Source organism: Dipodomys merriami, unplaced genomic scaffold (genome assembly GCF_024711535.1).
Source record: "Dipodomys merriami isolate MVZ:Mamm:240054 unplaced genomic scaffold, mDipMer1.0.p SCAF_26, whole genome shotgun sequence".
Lineage (NCBI taxonomy): Eukaryota > Metazoa > Chordata > Mammalia > Rodentia > Heteromyidae > Dipodomys > Dipodomys merriami.
Genome location: NW_027204048.1, coordinates 12,659,138 through 12,675,721, shown reverse-complemented (window position 1 = coordinate 12,675,721; position 16,584 = coordinate 12,659,138). Strand labels below are relative to the sequence as shown.

The 16,584-nt window shown below is 42.4% G+C and overlaps 1 protein-coding gene across 6 annotated transcripts in view; it reads right to left on the bottom strand.

Annotated features, from left to right (window-relative positions):
* Positions 1-646: 646 nt before the first annotated feature.
* Positions 647-16,584, bottom strand: part of Pip5k1b (phosphatidylinositol-4-phosphate 5-kinase type 1 beta) — a 244,680-nt gene continuing 228,742 nt past the window's right edge. For 5 of the 6 annotated variants that reach the window (XM_070035696.1, XM_070035693.1, XM_070035694.1 and 2 more), the window contains 3 exons: positions 13,394-13,511; positions 4,228-4,295; positions 647-1,377 (listed from right to left, as the gene is read on the bottom strand). In XM_070035696.1, the coding sequence (XP_069891797.1) occupies positions 4,245-4,295; positions 13,394-13,511 (169 nt within the window). In that variant the 3' untranslated portion in view covers positions 647-1,377; positions 4,228-4,244. The remainder of the gene's footprint in view (positions 1,378-4,227; positions 4,296-13,393; positions 13,512-16,584) is intronic. The other variant, XM_070035692.1, reaches the window with a different exon arrangement.

The window sequence follows — 16,584 nt, the reverse complement described above, 5'->3', positions numbered from 1 at the left end:
GTCTAGCACTCTACCACTTGAGCCACAGCACCACTTCTGGCTTTTTCTGTTTATGTGGCACTGAGGAATTGAACCCAGGGCTTCATGCATGCTAGGCAAGCACTCTACCATGAAACCACATTCCCAAGTTTTTCCCCCCCCTCAGGCCCAGGCATTGTCTTTGAGCTTCTTTTTGCTCAAGTGTAGCGCTCTTCCACTTGAGCCACAGTGCCACTTCTGGCTTTTTCTGTTTATGTGGTACTGAGGAATCGAACCCAGGGCTTCATGCATGCTAGGCAAGCACTCTACCACTAAACCACATTCCCAGCCCCACCCCTTTTTAAAAACCAGTTTCTTCCATTTTAATATTCCAAAGTTCACCATGCTTTTAATTTCCAATTTTTCATTTGTATTAGTTTTATAGTAATTGTACAGAATTATGTGCTTCATTGTGACTTTTTAATATATCCCTATTTTGTGCTGTGATCCTATTTGGGTTATTTCTTTTTAATTAATAAAAATATCATGGGTTGTGAATATAGCTCAGTGATACAGCATTTGCTTGGTATGTGTAAGGCCCTGGGTTGGATCCCCAGCAACACACACACACACACACACACACACACTCATGTAGTGAATATAAATCACTGAAACCAATGCCTAACCACAAGTGAGAACAAAATATTTTATTTCCTTCAATAAAACTATAGTTTACAGCTGTATTTACTAAATAAATTATATAATTTCTCTTTTACAAGCAATAAACTAGATCACAAATATTTCAAAGACAACATATGTACACGATGTAAGGCCTTTTATAAATAGCTTTGCTCTTCTCATTTCACTGGTAAACGGTGAAAAGCCTTTATAAGAAGAAGCTGGTTTTCTATAAAGTAGAGGTGGAGCTATGCCTCTGATCTTCAAAGAAATCAATTTAAACTTTTAATGACGTGGGCTATGATTCTAATTTTGCAAAAAAAGAGATAATTTATACTTTCTCATGTTGTCTGGATGGATGTAAAAAAATATCAAAGCAGGTTGGTTTCATAGGCTGCTTATGTGCAATCACGGGATACATGCGAAATGAAAGTGTGCAAGTGTTCATAGGAAAATAACACTTCCAGAAGGTGATTGGCAATGGTCTAGAAAGCAGGTCAATAAAGTTCATGCAGCTCTTGGAAGTCAGCAAGCAACAGCAAGTGATAGAACAGTGTGGTGTTTTTACATCCCATTCACAACTCGGCCTATGGACCAGGGCTTCCTCGACATGGCGCAGACTCTGAAGTCTAGTTGCTTTTTCCTCTGTGTGTATCAGGATTCAGCCAAGTTCCTGTGGAGAATTCTGGAATGGACAGACTTCCTTCTTACAACTGCATTCGTGTCTGATCAGCGTGCTTACTATAGGGGAGGTTGGGAAAGAGGAAGAGAGCAGATATGAGATGAAGTTTTGGCACCAAATTATAACCCAGGCCCATGAGTGGGCACCCACGCTCATTATTTCTCCCAGTGTGTCATCTGGAAAAGATGCAGGTAGAAATGGGGTACATGAAGCTTGAGATTCTCCTGCAATAATTAGCATAGCATCTGCTCCTCTGGGGGACCCAACCTTTATCACAAGTCAATACCAATTACAACACAGTATGACACTAAGGAAGCAGTGCTGATTAAGACATACCCGTCTCCTCCTGCACAGGGCTAAAGGGAGTGCTGAGCGAGCTCTGTTAGACCTGGTGTTGAAAGAGTATCTCAAACATAGTCATAAGCTGGGCACTGGTGGCTCAGACCTGTAATCCTAGCTACTCAGGAGACTGGCATCTGAGGATCAGGGCTCAAAGCCAGCAGAAAAGTCCATGAGACTTTTATCTCCAATTCACCACCAGAAAACTGGAAGTGGTGCTATGGCTCTAGCCTTGAGCTGAAAAGCTCAAGGACAGTGCCCAGGCCCTAAGTTCAAGCCTCACAACTGACAAATAAAAAACAAACCAAAACCCCAACAAAACAGTCACCCACTCCCAAATACCACAGGCATTTCTAATTAGTGTCCCTGTGGCTAGGCAGAAGGAACATCTAGCAGATTATCTAAGCTAAAATGGTAATCATTTACAATCAAAGCCAGTTTGTCTGTAGAGAGATAGATTGGCACAAATCTATTAATGTTCTAGTCATTACTGCCACATGACATCATGCAAGTTGTTTAACCTTTGGGATTCTCATCACCTGTGAAATAGAAGTAACACACCCTATCTTACAGGATAGTATGAAAACTTTGTGTGTCTGTCTTGTGGGTCATGGAGCTTAAACTCAGGGCCTGAGTGCTGTCCCTGAGCTTTTCTTGCTCTAGTCTAGTACACTAACCCTTCGATCTTTCCTTTTTGGACTTTTTGCTCTTGACTGGTGTCCTCTCACTTGACCTGTACCTCCATGTCTGGCTTTTTGCTGGTTCACTGGAGATAAGAGTCTTACAGATTTCTCCTTCTAGGCTACTCTCCACCTCAGTCCTCAGATCTTAGCCTTCTGAGTAGCTAGGATTATAGGAGCGAGCCAACAGCGCCGAGGATTTTTGTTTTTTTTTTATTATATTTAATCTATTCTCTCTTGAGAATGACTTCAAAAGCCACAATCAGCTAGGAATCTGGGGACTGTAAATGAGGACCTGTCACAGACCGCAAGACAAGAGAGCCTTTATCCACGATGTATTTGCTGAGACCGTTGAAGCGGCTGCTTAAACAGGAGAAGCATTATCTGTGTGGAATCTCCAAACTACCAAGGGGCCCCTTTCTAAGAGACTCAAGCGGAACTGGCCCTGATAGATAAGGAAGGGTGTGCTAGGGTCCAAGAACAAATTAGCACCTTCCCACAGTGCCTCCATAATAATTGTCTCAAGGCCAATTTGAAAGGTGGTAGACGCTGGGCCCGTCAGGGTGATCTGGCTTTTGAAAGCCGAAGAACATGCTCCCTGCTGAACTTGCATGCGCAGTGCTGGGAGTGCACAGAGTGGAAATAGTCCATTGAGCCCTGAACTCACCCTTAATTAAATACCAATTCAAGGTCCCTCTAAGTCACTTCTTCTCCTCCTTGGGCAGTGCTGCCTTTCTACCAATAGGTGGCAGCAAAGGGATTGCAGAAAGAAGGCCCTTGATCTCAAGCTATGGGCTGTACCCTTGTAGGATCATCACAGGGGTTCACTTTAGTTTTGCTTCTAGATCAGAGGAAAAGTGTGCTTGATTCTAACTCCCAACCTCCTTAGGAGGGGAAACTGGGATGGTGAGTCCAGTCTCTCCTACATTAATATCGAAGACTTACAGGATGCTCAGAGGGGAATGAGATCAGAGGAAACTCCTAAAACTACCAAACATTCCCATGTCCCCCGCCCCCACCCAGCACTTGATTTCTAACATATATACTTGCAATGGAGTCTGTTAATACATTTACATGACAACTGTTTTCTTTTGATTTTAAACAAAAAACTTGTTTCCATTTCCCGGAGTTAATTTCCACAAACATTATTTTGTGTAATCAGATGCACAGAGGCATTACACCTTTCCTTTCCTAAGAGTCTCTTCCTTCGGTCTCACTGTGTGTGAATGCCAGAGTCCTGTATAATTGAGCATGTTCCCGTATTTGAGATCTCACTTATTCATATGAGAGATTACATGCGCCACTTGGCTTATCTCACTTAACATGGTTTGCTCTAGTTCCATTCATTTCTTTGCAAATGGTGTGATAATATTCTTTCTAATGGCTGCGTAAAAGTCCATTGTGTATAGGTACCACGTTTTTTTGGATCCACTCATTTATTGGGGGGGGCACCTGGTCTGTTTCCACATCTAGGCTAGTGTGAAAAGTAAGGTAATGCACATGGATGTGCAGGTGTCTTTATGATATCCTGGTTTGTGATGTTCTGGGTAGATGCCCAGGAGCGGCTAGATCACAGGGAAGATTTATGTCTAGTTTTCTGAGGTATCTCCACACTGCTGTCCGGGAGTGGTCGGACTAGTTTACATTCCCACCAACAGTGCAGCAGGGTACGTGAACGTTTGATGGGCAATGGAAAACAACGTGGAACTATCTACCCAGCCTCACAACAGCTTAGCCAGGGAGAAGGGGAGAATGGATGAGAGAAATGCATCTACGCGTGTGAGCGAGGCGCAACACCTCCGGGACGGCCATGCAGTGGGATTTTCAGTCCCCTGAGAATTCCTATCCACCTGGGACAACTGAATGTGACATTATTTAAAAATAGGGTACCTGCAAATGCAATCAGTTCAGACGGGATCACATGCACTAGGGTAGGCCCTGAAGCCATGACCGATGTCCTAAGAAGAAGAAGAAGAGAGGACAGACTGAACTCGGGGAATCACAGGAAGAAGGCCATGCCAACCAGGAAGCAGAGAGGACAACTCCCGTAAAGAACACCAAGGAACACGTGATGCCACTAGAGTCGGAGACGGCAGGTAGGAACCCTCACCTACCACTGCTTCAGAGAGCAAGGCACTACGGACACCTTCATTTTAAGCCTCTAGAACAGGAAGACAATAAAGCTCCATTGTTTAAGCCGTCTAGTTTGAGGCAATTGGCTATAGTACCCAGAGGAGATGAGCTGGGGAAAGCCCAGGACCTTACTTACATCCCAGCTACAGAATCCTCCTCCCACGTGGGTCATATATTCAATAAGCTTTATTTATTTGTTTATTTATTTCTATGCTGGCCCGGAGGCTTGAATTCAGGGCCTAGGTGCTGGTCTTGAGTTTTGTATTGTTTTATTTGGTTTTCTTCAAGGCTAGTGCTCTATCACTTAAGCCACAGCTCCACTTCTGGCTTTGGCTCTCTGGTGCTTACCTGGAGGTAAGAGTCTCATGGATTTTCTAGCCCAGGCTGGCTTCAAACCATGATCCTCAGATCTCAGCCTCCTTACCAGGCTTTTATTTCTTTTATTTATTTATTTATTTATTTTTGTCAGTCGTGGGGTTTGAACTCTGGGCCTGAGTGCTGTCCCTCAGCTCTTCAGCTCAAGGCTAGCACTCTACCACTTGAGCCACAGCGCCATTTCCAGTTTTCTGGTGGTTTATTGAAAATGAGAGTCTCACAGACTTTCCTGCCCGGCTGGCTTTGAACCACGATCCTCAGATCTCAGCCTCCTGAGTAGCTGGGATTACAGACGTGAGCCACTGGTGCCCTGCTAGGCTTTTATTTCTTATTATGCATTTTCCCATTGTAACCCAGAAGGGAAAGGAAGGGTATGTGAGAGGACGGTCCTGTTTACCAGGTCGATGGGTATCATGGACATTCATTCTCTCTAAAACTCTCATTTGTTCTGTCCGGTTTAAGACGCCGTTCATTTCTTCAGGCTTGGAACCTGTCGTTCTCAAGTTCACACTAGTAGAAAGTAGTTTCTACTAGTAGCATTGGAAAAATGTCAGGAGCTCTGTAAATGCTGGCCTTTTATGACAAGGAAGAGGAATCCAGAAAGCAAAGCCAGAGGGACAGTGTCTAGAGGGACAGACTACTTATAGGAGACAAAGGAGGGACAATGGCAGAATGTCCCATGGATAGCATGGGGTGGTGGGGGGAGGAGAGGGGCGGGAAGGGGGGGTAATAGGAGACACAGGCATTTGAAGAACGTGCCAGCCAAGCTGTGGCCCTACAAACTATCATGCCAGTTCACTTAGGCTTTCGTGAAACTGAAAGGCCACAGTGCTTCTTTAACTCCAGCTCCAAGTTTCTAAGCTAGTCCCCCACCCCCCTTTTTTTTGGTTGGTCATGAGACTTGAACTTGGGGCCCAGACAGTGTTTCTGAGCTCTTTTGCTCAAGGCTAGCTCATTACCACTTTGAGCCACAGTGCCACTTCTGTTTTTTGTGTGGTTAATTTGGAGATAGTCTCTTGGGGACTTTTCTGCCTTGGCTGGCTTTGAACCTTGATCCTCAGTTCTCAGCTTCCTGAGTAGCTAGGATTACAGGTGTGACTATCAGCACCCAGCTAGGTCTTTTTAGCTCTCTACCCCTCCCCAGCTGAAGACTGAACCCAGGGCCTTGCACTTGCCAGGCAAGCATTCACTGAGCCAAATCCCCAACCCCTAAGTGAATCCTTAAACAGCAATTAGTGTTGTTAAAAAAAAAGTTCCTATGAGAGACTTCCTAATCAGACCGACAGGTCACCTCATTAAACTGAGGTATATGTCATCTTTAATTCAAAAACAGAAAGAGCTTGGAGATGTTAAGGGGCTCAGGAGTGACAATGATTTATTATTATTATTATTATTATTTAGCCTTTTCACGTGTCTTAGGAATGCTGTTTGGTTAATAACTTAAGCAGTCAGGCATTTCTGGAGATAAAGGGCCTTCGTTGACCCTTTCTAAAACTCTAGTGCCCAACAATGCCATCCTTTGGTGAAGGAAAGGCATTTCTGATTCAGATGCTTAGGAACCAATGGTGTTATTCTGTGTTGTTGTTTGTTTGTTTGCACTGGAGCAGAGCCTATGGCTAGTGGGGAATCCAGCATTCTCCTGTGAAGCCATGAAACCACCACCGTCTCAAATAAACACCTTCCCACAGCCAACAGTGGATTCCCAGGAAATCACCAAAGAGACCTACATTGTAGGAATAGGCCCCTAACTTCAAAGCCACGGGTTCGAATCCCAAAGAGATTCTCTTGCCACAAAAAGTTGTCTAGGACTCCCATGATCTTAATGAAAGGTATTTTTTTCCTCTTTATTATTTCTTCCTCAGGTTCACCTCATTCACAATCGTATGATAAGCTGCAAATTCAATCTTTTTCACTTCTTCCTCTCTCTTTGCCCCCTTGATCAAAGAGTATCATTAGCCACCCTAAAAACACATTCAATAATTAGGATAGCCCAGAGCTGCTTATCCGAGCACGAATCCCAGAAGGTTTAATCCCTTTCTTTGTCCTTCATGCACAGCTAATCCATTTTTACAGCACTTTTGTGGATGAAAGAAGAAAGGATGGGAGGCTGTTCACATGAGATGTGTAGAAAGAACGGGGCATAATTTAGGGGAGAAGAACAGAGGCAAGAAAGGCGTCCTGTGCTAGCGATCTTCCCCTCTCTTCCACTATCAAAAAGGCTATCAGTACCCACTTAGCCAAACCCATTTGGGGGCTCGCTCTCACTCACTCTATCTTCCCCTGAACACCAGATTGCATTCTATATTAGGCAAAGCAAGGCTGCTTTCACAACCGTGATGGGTGAGGGGCGGCCTCGGCGCCTGGCACTGCCTGAGACTGTTCACCAAGGGGAAATCTGTCATGAAGACAATGGCGTTGCCACCGTATACCCCAGCAGGCTGCTTTACACACCCTCCACTGTGGCCTCGGCCCAGCATGCAGTGGTACACATATATCTTTCAGTCACTGGTCAGTTTCCTCTCTGACAAGCTCTTCCTTGATTGACTATTTGAAGGCTCACCACTATACCACCAACGCTAACTCCTTGACTATTTGAGAGTGAATCAGGACGCCTGCATGTCCATAGAGCCATGTGAATGGCGTTGTGAATGAACTGTAGGAGCACTGTATTCTGTGAGACTTGAACGAAAAGCCTTCAGCAGACTGATGGAACAATTAATGTTGCCTAGGGTCATCTAACCTTTTGAACCTCATGTCAAGTTACAGCCAGCTGGACTGGCATCAGTGGATCACAACTGTCATCCCCTTACAGATCAACAGCAAGGTTAAATTGAAACTCCTCTGTACACCTATTTGTTCTACAAATAAACAAAAAGAGTAGTAGAGCTAGGTGCTTGTGGCTTACACCTGTGATGGTAGCTACCCAGGAGGCTGAGATAGGAGGATTGAGACTCTTGTTTCTAATAAACTACTCAGAAAATCCTGGAAGTGGTGCTGTGGCTCAAATGGTAGAGCACTAGCCTCAAGCAGAAGAAGCCCTGAGTTCAAGCCCTGGGATCAGCAAGAAAAGTGGTAGCATGCCTGTGTTTTGCAAAAAAGCCAAGGGAGAGTGCAAGGCTCTGAGTTCAAGTTCTAGTATAGGCACAGTTTTGTTTTAAAGTCATTAAACAAAAAAGATGCAGACATAGATATGAGCATCCAACTTCTTGTACTAATCTAGACATTGGATGAAAAGAAAACTAACATAATAGTTCTCTTGTCAGGTGCCAGTGGCCCATGTCTATAATCCTAGCTACTCAGGAGGCTGAGATCTGAAGACTGTGGTTCGAAGCCAGCCTGGGCATCCAGACAGTCTATGAGACTCTTATCTTCAATTAACAACCAGAAAACCAGAAGTGGCACTGTGTCTCAAAGTGGTAGAGCAAAAGAGCTCAGGGAGAGTGCCCAGGCCCTGAATTCAAGACCCACAACTGACTAAATAAATAGTTCTCTTATTCACTAAATTTATTTTTCTTTTGGAAATAGTTATATTCTTAAGATATTTTAAAAATTACTGTTTAGTTTTATTTGTTGTTTATAGGGCTTGAATCAAGGCCTGGACGCTGTCCTTGAGCTTTTCTGCTCAAGGCTAGTGTTCTAACACTGCAAGGCACAGCTCCACTTCCAGTTTTCTGGAGATTAAATTGGATTTAAGGGTCTCACAGACTTTCCTGCCTGGGATGGCTTTGAACTGTGGTCCTCAGATCTCAGCCACCTAAGTAGCTAGAATTACAGGCAGGAGCTATCAGCACCTGGCTATATTTACTACTTTAAATAAATAAATACTTAAACAATTTCTCAGCTTTAGTTTTGAAGACAAAACCTTCATATACAAAAGCTTGCTGGAATCTTAGATTTTTCTTTTTTTTGTGCTGGTCCTGGGGCATGAACTAGAGCCTAGTGCTGTCCCTGAGCTTCTTTTGCTCAAGGCTAGTGCTCTGCCACTTAAGCCACAGTGCCACTTCCGTGTGTGTGTGTGTGTGTGTGTGTGTGTGTGTGTGTGTGTGTGTGTGTGTGTGTGTGTGTGTGTGTGTGTGTGTGTAGATAAGAGTCTCATGGACCTCTCAATCCTCCCCTGAACAGCTAGGATTACACGTGTGAACCATGCCACTGGCAGGCAGGACTGTTGTATATTAATAAATAACCCAAAAGGAAATGAAAGATTTTTGAGGTGCTGAGGATTGAACCTATGATTCATGCATGGTTGGCATGTGCTCGATCACAGAGCTACATCCTCAGCCAAAAAGAATAATTTCACAGAAAAAAAATTCTCACAAAGCTCAATGTATCTTCTTTTCTGGACTTACCCCCCTCTCTCTTTTTGTCAGTCGTGGGGCTTAAACTCTGGGCCAAGGTGACGTCCCTGAGCTCTTCAGCTCAAGGTGAGCACTCTACCACTTGAGCCATAGCACCACTTCTGGTTTTCTGAGTGGTTTATTGGAGATAAGACTCTTATGGACTTTCCTGCCTGGGCTGGCTTTTGAACTGCAATCCTCAGATCTCAGCCTCCTGAGTAGCTAGGAGTATAGGCATGAGCCATTGGCGCCTGGCTGACCATTCTTTTTTTTTTTTTTTTCAGTCCAGTCATGGGCCTGAACTCTGGGCCTAGGTGCTGTTCCTCAGCTCTTCAGCTCAAGGCTAGCACTCTACCACTTGAACCACAGCGCCACTTCCGGCTTTTTTTTTCTGCTTATGTGGTGCTGAGGAATCGAACCCAGGGCCTCATGCATGCAAGGCAAGTGCTCTACCACTGAGCCATCTTCCCAGCCCCTGGCTGACCATTCTTATTATTAGTATGTAAACTCTTGTCTACCAATTGTGCCAAGCCATTTCCCTTTCTATACCGAAGTTTAAAAAGTCCAGGTTTATCAGTTCAAATATGTCTCTTTAAGTTTGTTTCCCTTCTATCTAGTTTTTCTTGTCATATTACTTGGTCTGATTTTGGGTAAGTTGTTTGACTTATCTAGTTTTTCTTGTCATATTACTTGGTCTGATTTTGGGTAAGTTGTTTGACTTATCTAGGTTTGTGGGTTTTTTGTTTTTTGTTTTTTGTTTTTTTTGTTTTTTTTTTGAGAAGGGACTATTTTATGAATCAAACGAGGGCCTGGCGCATGCCAGGCAAAGACTCCACTGAGAGCTACATTTCTGGCTTTCTGGGCTTAATTCAACATGCCACTTCATCTCAGAATCATTGTTTAGCAGTTAAGCATGCTGGTTTTTGGTTAGTTCCTACTGGTTTGAATCTGACTCATACTGATTCTTGGGGGCAGACTGTGTAATATCCATGCATCTTGTCTGTACAAGTAACCATACCTCCCTTAGAGGAATGCTGTGAGATGATATGACTTAGTCCCCTCTAAAGGACATAGGACAGCTTAGGGTTGCTGCAGACACTCAGAAAGACTTCATGGCTTCTTGTTTTTAGCTAAAACTATAGGATTAGGATAGATCACTATTTCTCTAAACTTTTTGAGAAAATTTCCTCCTATCTGCTACCTTCCCCTGGTTGCTACTCTTCTTTTCCTCTCTTACTTCTGAACCACAATATGTTGTACTGGAAGACTGACCATTTGGCCATAAATTTCACAGTATTGTGGGACAGTGATACATAGTTAAAGTCACAAACACATTCTAACCTTCATAGGGCAAATTGTCTTTATCGTGGTCTATAAAGTTTATGAATTCTATGAGCTTTGACAATACAGTTATTTCTTCCACCTTGGGTGATACGTACATTTCTTTCATTTGCTTAGTGTCAGCTGTTCCCTCTTTCCCGCTCATTCCCTCCCTCCCATCGCTGCCCTTGAGTTGCTTACTTCGTTTTGATCAATAACCAGTGCAGGTGATGGGCTCCTATGTTGTATGTTTTCCCGTTTCCCTCTGTTTCTGTGCCCTCCTCCTAGTTTCTCTCCAATGTGCACATATATACATTGTATGTGATCAGCAGCATGAGGTCATTTAGTAATGATTTGACCAGCTGAGTGGAGGGCCTTTGTTTCTCTAGTCTTGTTTACTTTGTTGTATCTCCTTACGTTTTGGATTTAACATCCTCTTATCAGGGACACCATGTGCTGTTTGTCTCTTTGCTCTTGGCTTACCTCACTCAACCTGATTTTTTCTAGTTGCATCCATTTTCCTGTGAATGTCATTATTTTGTTCTTTCTAATGGCTGTATGATATTCCATTGTATATAGGTACCATAATTTTTTGATCCATTCATCTGTAGTGGGGCATCTGGGTTGTTTCCATATCTTGGTTATTGTGAACAGTGCTGCAATGAACATGGAGGTGCATATGTCCTTGTATCCTGGTTCCTGTTGTTCAGGGTAGATGCCTAGGAGTGGTATGGCTGGGTCATAGGGGAGTTCAATATTTAGCTTTCTGAGGACCTTTCAGACTGCTTTCCAAAGTGGTTGTATAAGTGTACATTCCCACCATCAGTGTTATAGGGTTCCTCTTTCTCCTCATCCCCTCCAGCATTTGTCGTTGGCTGACTTGAGGATGTGGGCCATTCTGACTGGGGTAAGGTGGTATCTCAGGGTTGTCTTTATTTATTTGCATTTCCTTCACAACCAGGGATGGTGAACATTTCCTCATGTGTTTCTTTGCCATTTTTATCTCTTCTTCTGAGAAGTCTCTCTTTAGTTCCCTTGCCCATTTAGTAATTGGTTTGTTAGGTTTGGGAGGGATTGGTTTCTTGAGCTCCCTGTATATACTGGATATTAACCCCTTGTCTGACATATTGCTGGTAAATAATTTTTCCCAGTTCGTTGGCTGTCTTTCTAGCTTGGTTGCTATGTCGTTTGTGCAGAAACTTTTTATTTTAAGGTAGTCTCATTTGTCAAGCCTCTCTCCAATTTGTTGTGACCCTGGAACTCTGTTCAGGAAGTTCCTGCCTGCGCCTATTAGTTCAAGTGTCTCTCCTATCCATTGTCTCTTATCCATAATGCCTTTTCCTTTCTTTCTTCCTTCCTTCCTTCCTTCCTTCCTTCCTTCCTTCCTTCCTTCCTTCCTTCCTTCCTTCCTTCCTTCCTTTCTGCCTGCCTTCCTTCCTTCCTTCCTTCCTTCCTTCCTTCCTTCCTTCCTTCCTTCCTTCCCCCCACTCTCTATCATTTGACCTCACCTCTCCCTATCTGAATATTGCCTTGATTTCTAACTGGTCTTCAAGTGCCTGTAGTTACAGATATTTCTCTGTGGCTTCAGATGCTGGCATTATCTTTTTCTGAAGTGTTTAGCTTTTTAACGTCAAAGGAGTCAAGACACAAAAGAAAGCAGTGAAGACATTAATGAAATGAAGTTGATAATATGCAAAAGGAAAAGCAACATGATGCAGACCCTTTCCTACCCAAGGAATCAGGAATGCAGAGGCAGAGTTGGCACCAGCAAGACCACTCACCTTCCCTTTTGATTTTACAGTGACCCAAACCAGTCATGGCTTCTGCAGATCTGGCATGTGTAAAGACACAGGAAAATGGCAGAAAAATTTACACAGCCATTAGAAAGAATACAATAATTTCATTTGAAGGGAAATGGATGGAACTAGAACAAGTCCTGTCAAGTGAGTTAAGCCAAGCTCAGAAAGACAAAGGATGCATGTTCTCTCGATGTGCAGAAGTTAGATCTAAAATGCACTGGGGTAGGACAAATTATACAGGATTCTAGATACTCACACACAGTGAGACCAAAAAGAGGATATTCTTCGGAGAGAAACACAAAGGTGTAATGCCTCAGTGCCTCTTCATATTTATCTAAAATAATTTACATAATGAAATAAACTCCAAGATATGGAAACAAAAGACTTTTTAAAAAAGGCTGAAAAAGTGCAGCAGTGGAGCTCACTGGACACTGATGAAAGTGAACTATTTACAGCTCGTGGGTGGAGATGGGAGGGAGGGCCTTGGAGAGAATGAGGGAACAGAAGACACTGTACGAAAGGCAATGTACTCATTACCTGACTCATGTAATTGTAATTCTTCTGTACATCACCTCTATAATAGCAATAAAGTAAATTAATTAAAGAAAACCCTTGGCTCAAGAAGATAAGATTTCAAGTGACCCCTTTCTGAAATGCCTTCCTGATTTCTATATCTAAATGAAATAAACTCAAAGCTAGAGCTCTACCACTTGGGCCAAAGCTCCACTTAAATCTTTTCTTTTTTTTTGTCTGAGACTTGAGACTTGAACTCCTGATCTGATGCTTCTGTTCATTGGCTATAGCTCTATCACTAGAGCCATGCTTCCAATTCCCAGTTCCATTATTTTGTGAGTTAATTGCAGACTTTATGGAAAGTTTAATTGAAAGTCTCATAGACTTTCTTGCCCGGGCTGGTTTTGAACAACAAGCTTCAGATCTCAGAGCCTCCTGAGTAGCTAGGATTCCAGGCATGAACCACCACTGCCTGGCCCTGCCTGGTTTGATAAAACTTGTTTTCCAGTTTCATAAACTAGCACTTTGCTCAATCCATTCATTATCCGGAAAAAGAGGGGAGAGAAAGGGAAGATGACTTACTAAATAGACATCCAGCACGGAGGCATTATCGTCCTGCATTTCCAGAGCATTTGGCTCAGCAGTCAAGTAGATGGTGCCTTCCTCCAGGGTAAAAGTTGAACTGGAAGGTAATCCTTTACTGGAAAAACAAAGACAAACAGTGAACACATGGCTCTGGGAGAGTGGCTGAGGTGGTGGTTTCTTTGGCAATGAAACCTTTCTCTGAGAGCCATACCTTGGAGGAAAGCACATTTGGGTTTTAAACATGTGGTTTTGCACGTAGCCCATTTTGCATTATATTCCCTATGCATGAGATATGTTGTGGCATTTGTGAGATGTGATTGGCGGGGTCCCATGTATTGGGAGAGGGGGATGCTGTGACAGCCCGGACTGTCTTTGAGTTGTTGCTTTTCAGATCACCCTTGTCATGTATTCATACTTGGGCACTTTGCAAAATTCAATCTGCTTCCCCCTTTCCCCTCCTTCTCTGCTTTCCTTCCTTTTTCTTTCTTCTTGTCTCTTTTCTTTTACTGTTTCTTTTGTTTTCTCTTTTCCTCCTCTTTGGTACTGATGAGTCAATGGTGGGATTCTCAAGCTTAGAATGGACATTAGAATGGTTCTGATGTATATTGCTGGCTATAATGAAATTTCTTGGGCTTGTCTACCAGTGTTTATGATTTTAGGGCTTGGCTGGTAAACCTGCATTTGCAACAAGCTCTCAGGTGACATTCTGGCTGATGAATCAAGGACCAGTGACAAGTCACATAAATGCAGAGCCTACATATACCTTTACGAATAACAACAAGAGCCAAAGCAATGCAGGTAGACAGCATATTGATGAGGCATGGGAGGAGAACCCATGGTACTTTACTGTGATATGATAACCAGTCTTAATTGTTGGAATACTGATGAACCAGTTCCTTTTATTAGTATTTAAATCAGTAGCAGTGAGACATACGATATTTCCTCCCTATTGAAATACAAGTTAGTTGTGGTTTTCATTTGTGGAAATTTGCCACAGGGAGGCTTTCCAGAAATGGAAATGAACCTATTCATCGAGGGTATGTCAAATATTTAGGAACTAAGGAATTTGAATAATAAAAAAAATTCCAAAGGATTCTGTGAGGGGTGACATTGATCAAGATGCACCGTATTCTTAAACTGCTTTGTTAAATGACAACTCCTTTGTACAACTACTTAAAGATAATAATAAAAAATTTAAAAGGGATTCAATTAAATATTCAAAAAGAGAATTATGGGGCTGGAAAGGTGGCTCAGTGGCAGAGCGCTTCCCTTGCATGAATGAGGCCCTGGTTCAATTCCTCAGCGCCACACAAGCAGAAAAAGCTGGAAATGGTGCTGTGGCTCAAGTGGTAGAGAGCTAGCCTTGAGCTGAAGAGCTGAGGGACAGCACCCAGGCCCAGAGTTCAGGTCCACGACTGACAAAAAAGAAAAAAAGAAAAAAAGAAAAAAAAGAGAATTCTGTGCATTTTAATAGTAAAGCCATTTATATTTTCACTGATAATAAAAAAATGCAAAAGTACAAGGGGATGGAATTATAGTTTAGTGGTAGAGTGCTCGCCTAGCATGTGTAAGGTCTCAAGTTCTATTCCTACCACTACAAAAACAATGAGTTGACACATTCTTTTCCTCTCAAATTCTGCACGTGTTAAAATAAATAAATAAAAGTTCCACTCTCTTTTCAAAATGCTAAAATGGGTGATGAAGTCTGTACCAATGGGTTTTCCATGGCAGTGTATATGTGATTTCTTTTATTCTTTTTTTTTTTTTTGGTCGGTCGTGGGGCTTGAACTCTGGGCCTGGGTGTTGTCCCTGCGCTCTTCAGCTCAAGGCGAGCACTCTACTGCTTGAGCCACAGCACCACTTCCAGTTTTCTAGTGGTTTATTGGAGATAAGAATCTCAAGAACTTTCCTGCCTGGGCTGGCTTTGAATTGAGATCCTCAGATCTCAGCCTCCTAAGTAGCTAGGATTACAGGTGTAGGCCACTGGCGCCTGGCTTGTGATTTCTTTAAGCTGTTAAATTTTAGTATCAACCACCAGCTTTCAGTGTTCAAGGGCTGCCACTTTAAGAGCCACGAGCGGTAATGAACTGTGCTTAGGTTATTCTTGTGGATCAAAGACAAGGATGAAGTAATGTTGTTGATTGGCTTTTGCTTTCCAACCATGAAGATGTGGTTCCTACCTCTGGTGGCTTTAAAAGGCTCCTATCTGGTTAAGCCTTGTGTGAGAAAGAAATACTTTATCTACTTGAACACTAAAGCAAGAAACAATGGGCTCAGAAAGTGTGGAATTGTAGCACTACTTTCCAATTTTATTCCACTTTTTTTTTGCAGGGGAGGGATTCATATTTCATATAACTAAAGAAATTCTCTAATAACTTCTGGGTTATTTTGTAAACAGAATTTACTTGAGCAAGTTCAGAATGGAAGTTTCCTCTTTTGAGTTTTATTTATGATTAAAAAAATTCATTTGCCTACCTTGCTCATGTAATTGGAACCCCTCTGTATGGTGTTTTCACAATAAAAAACTTATTAATAAAAAAATTCATTTGCCTTCTAAGGCTGTTTGATGTACACACACACACACACACACACACACACACACACACACACACACACACAAACATATTCTGGAGGACCTTAAGTATATGTTGTGTAATACACTCCTGGCCTTTTATTTTGACTGAACTTGAACCTGGAGGAAAAGTGGTAAGTATATTTGAAAGAATTCCACCATATCTTCACTCAATTGCTACCATTTAATCCTATATATTTTATCACTATTTTTCTATAAATCAACATTAGCATTTTTTCCAGAACCATTTAGGGAGAGTAAACTGGACACAAAACATCCCTCCCTTCACCACAGAACCCACTCATGTGAATTTTCTAAAAACAAGAACATTCTGACACACAATACAATATAATTATCAAACTCAGGAAACTTGGACTGACATAATACTGTGACCTCATCGACAGTCCATATTCAAATTCTGCCAACATTTTATTTTAAAAAAATGATCTTCTATTCATACGGTGTGAAAACAGTGAAGTAATTCTGTCTCCTTGTGATTCAGAGAGTTCTTGACAGGGCAAACCCATTGTGGAACTATTTTTTCAATTTAATATTCATCACGTATTTTTTGAGAAAACTACTGGCATGGTTAAGACAAAATTAAACTAGCAAAAAC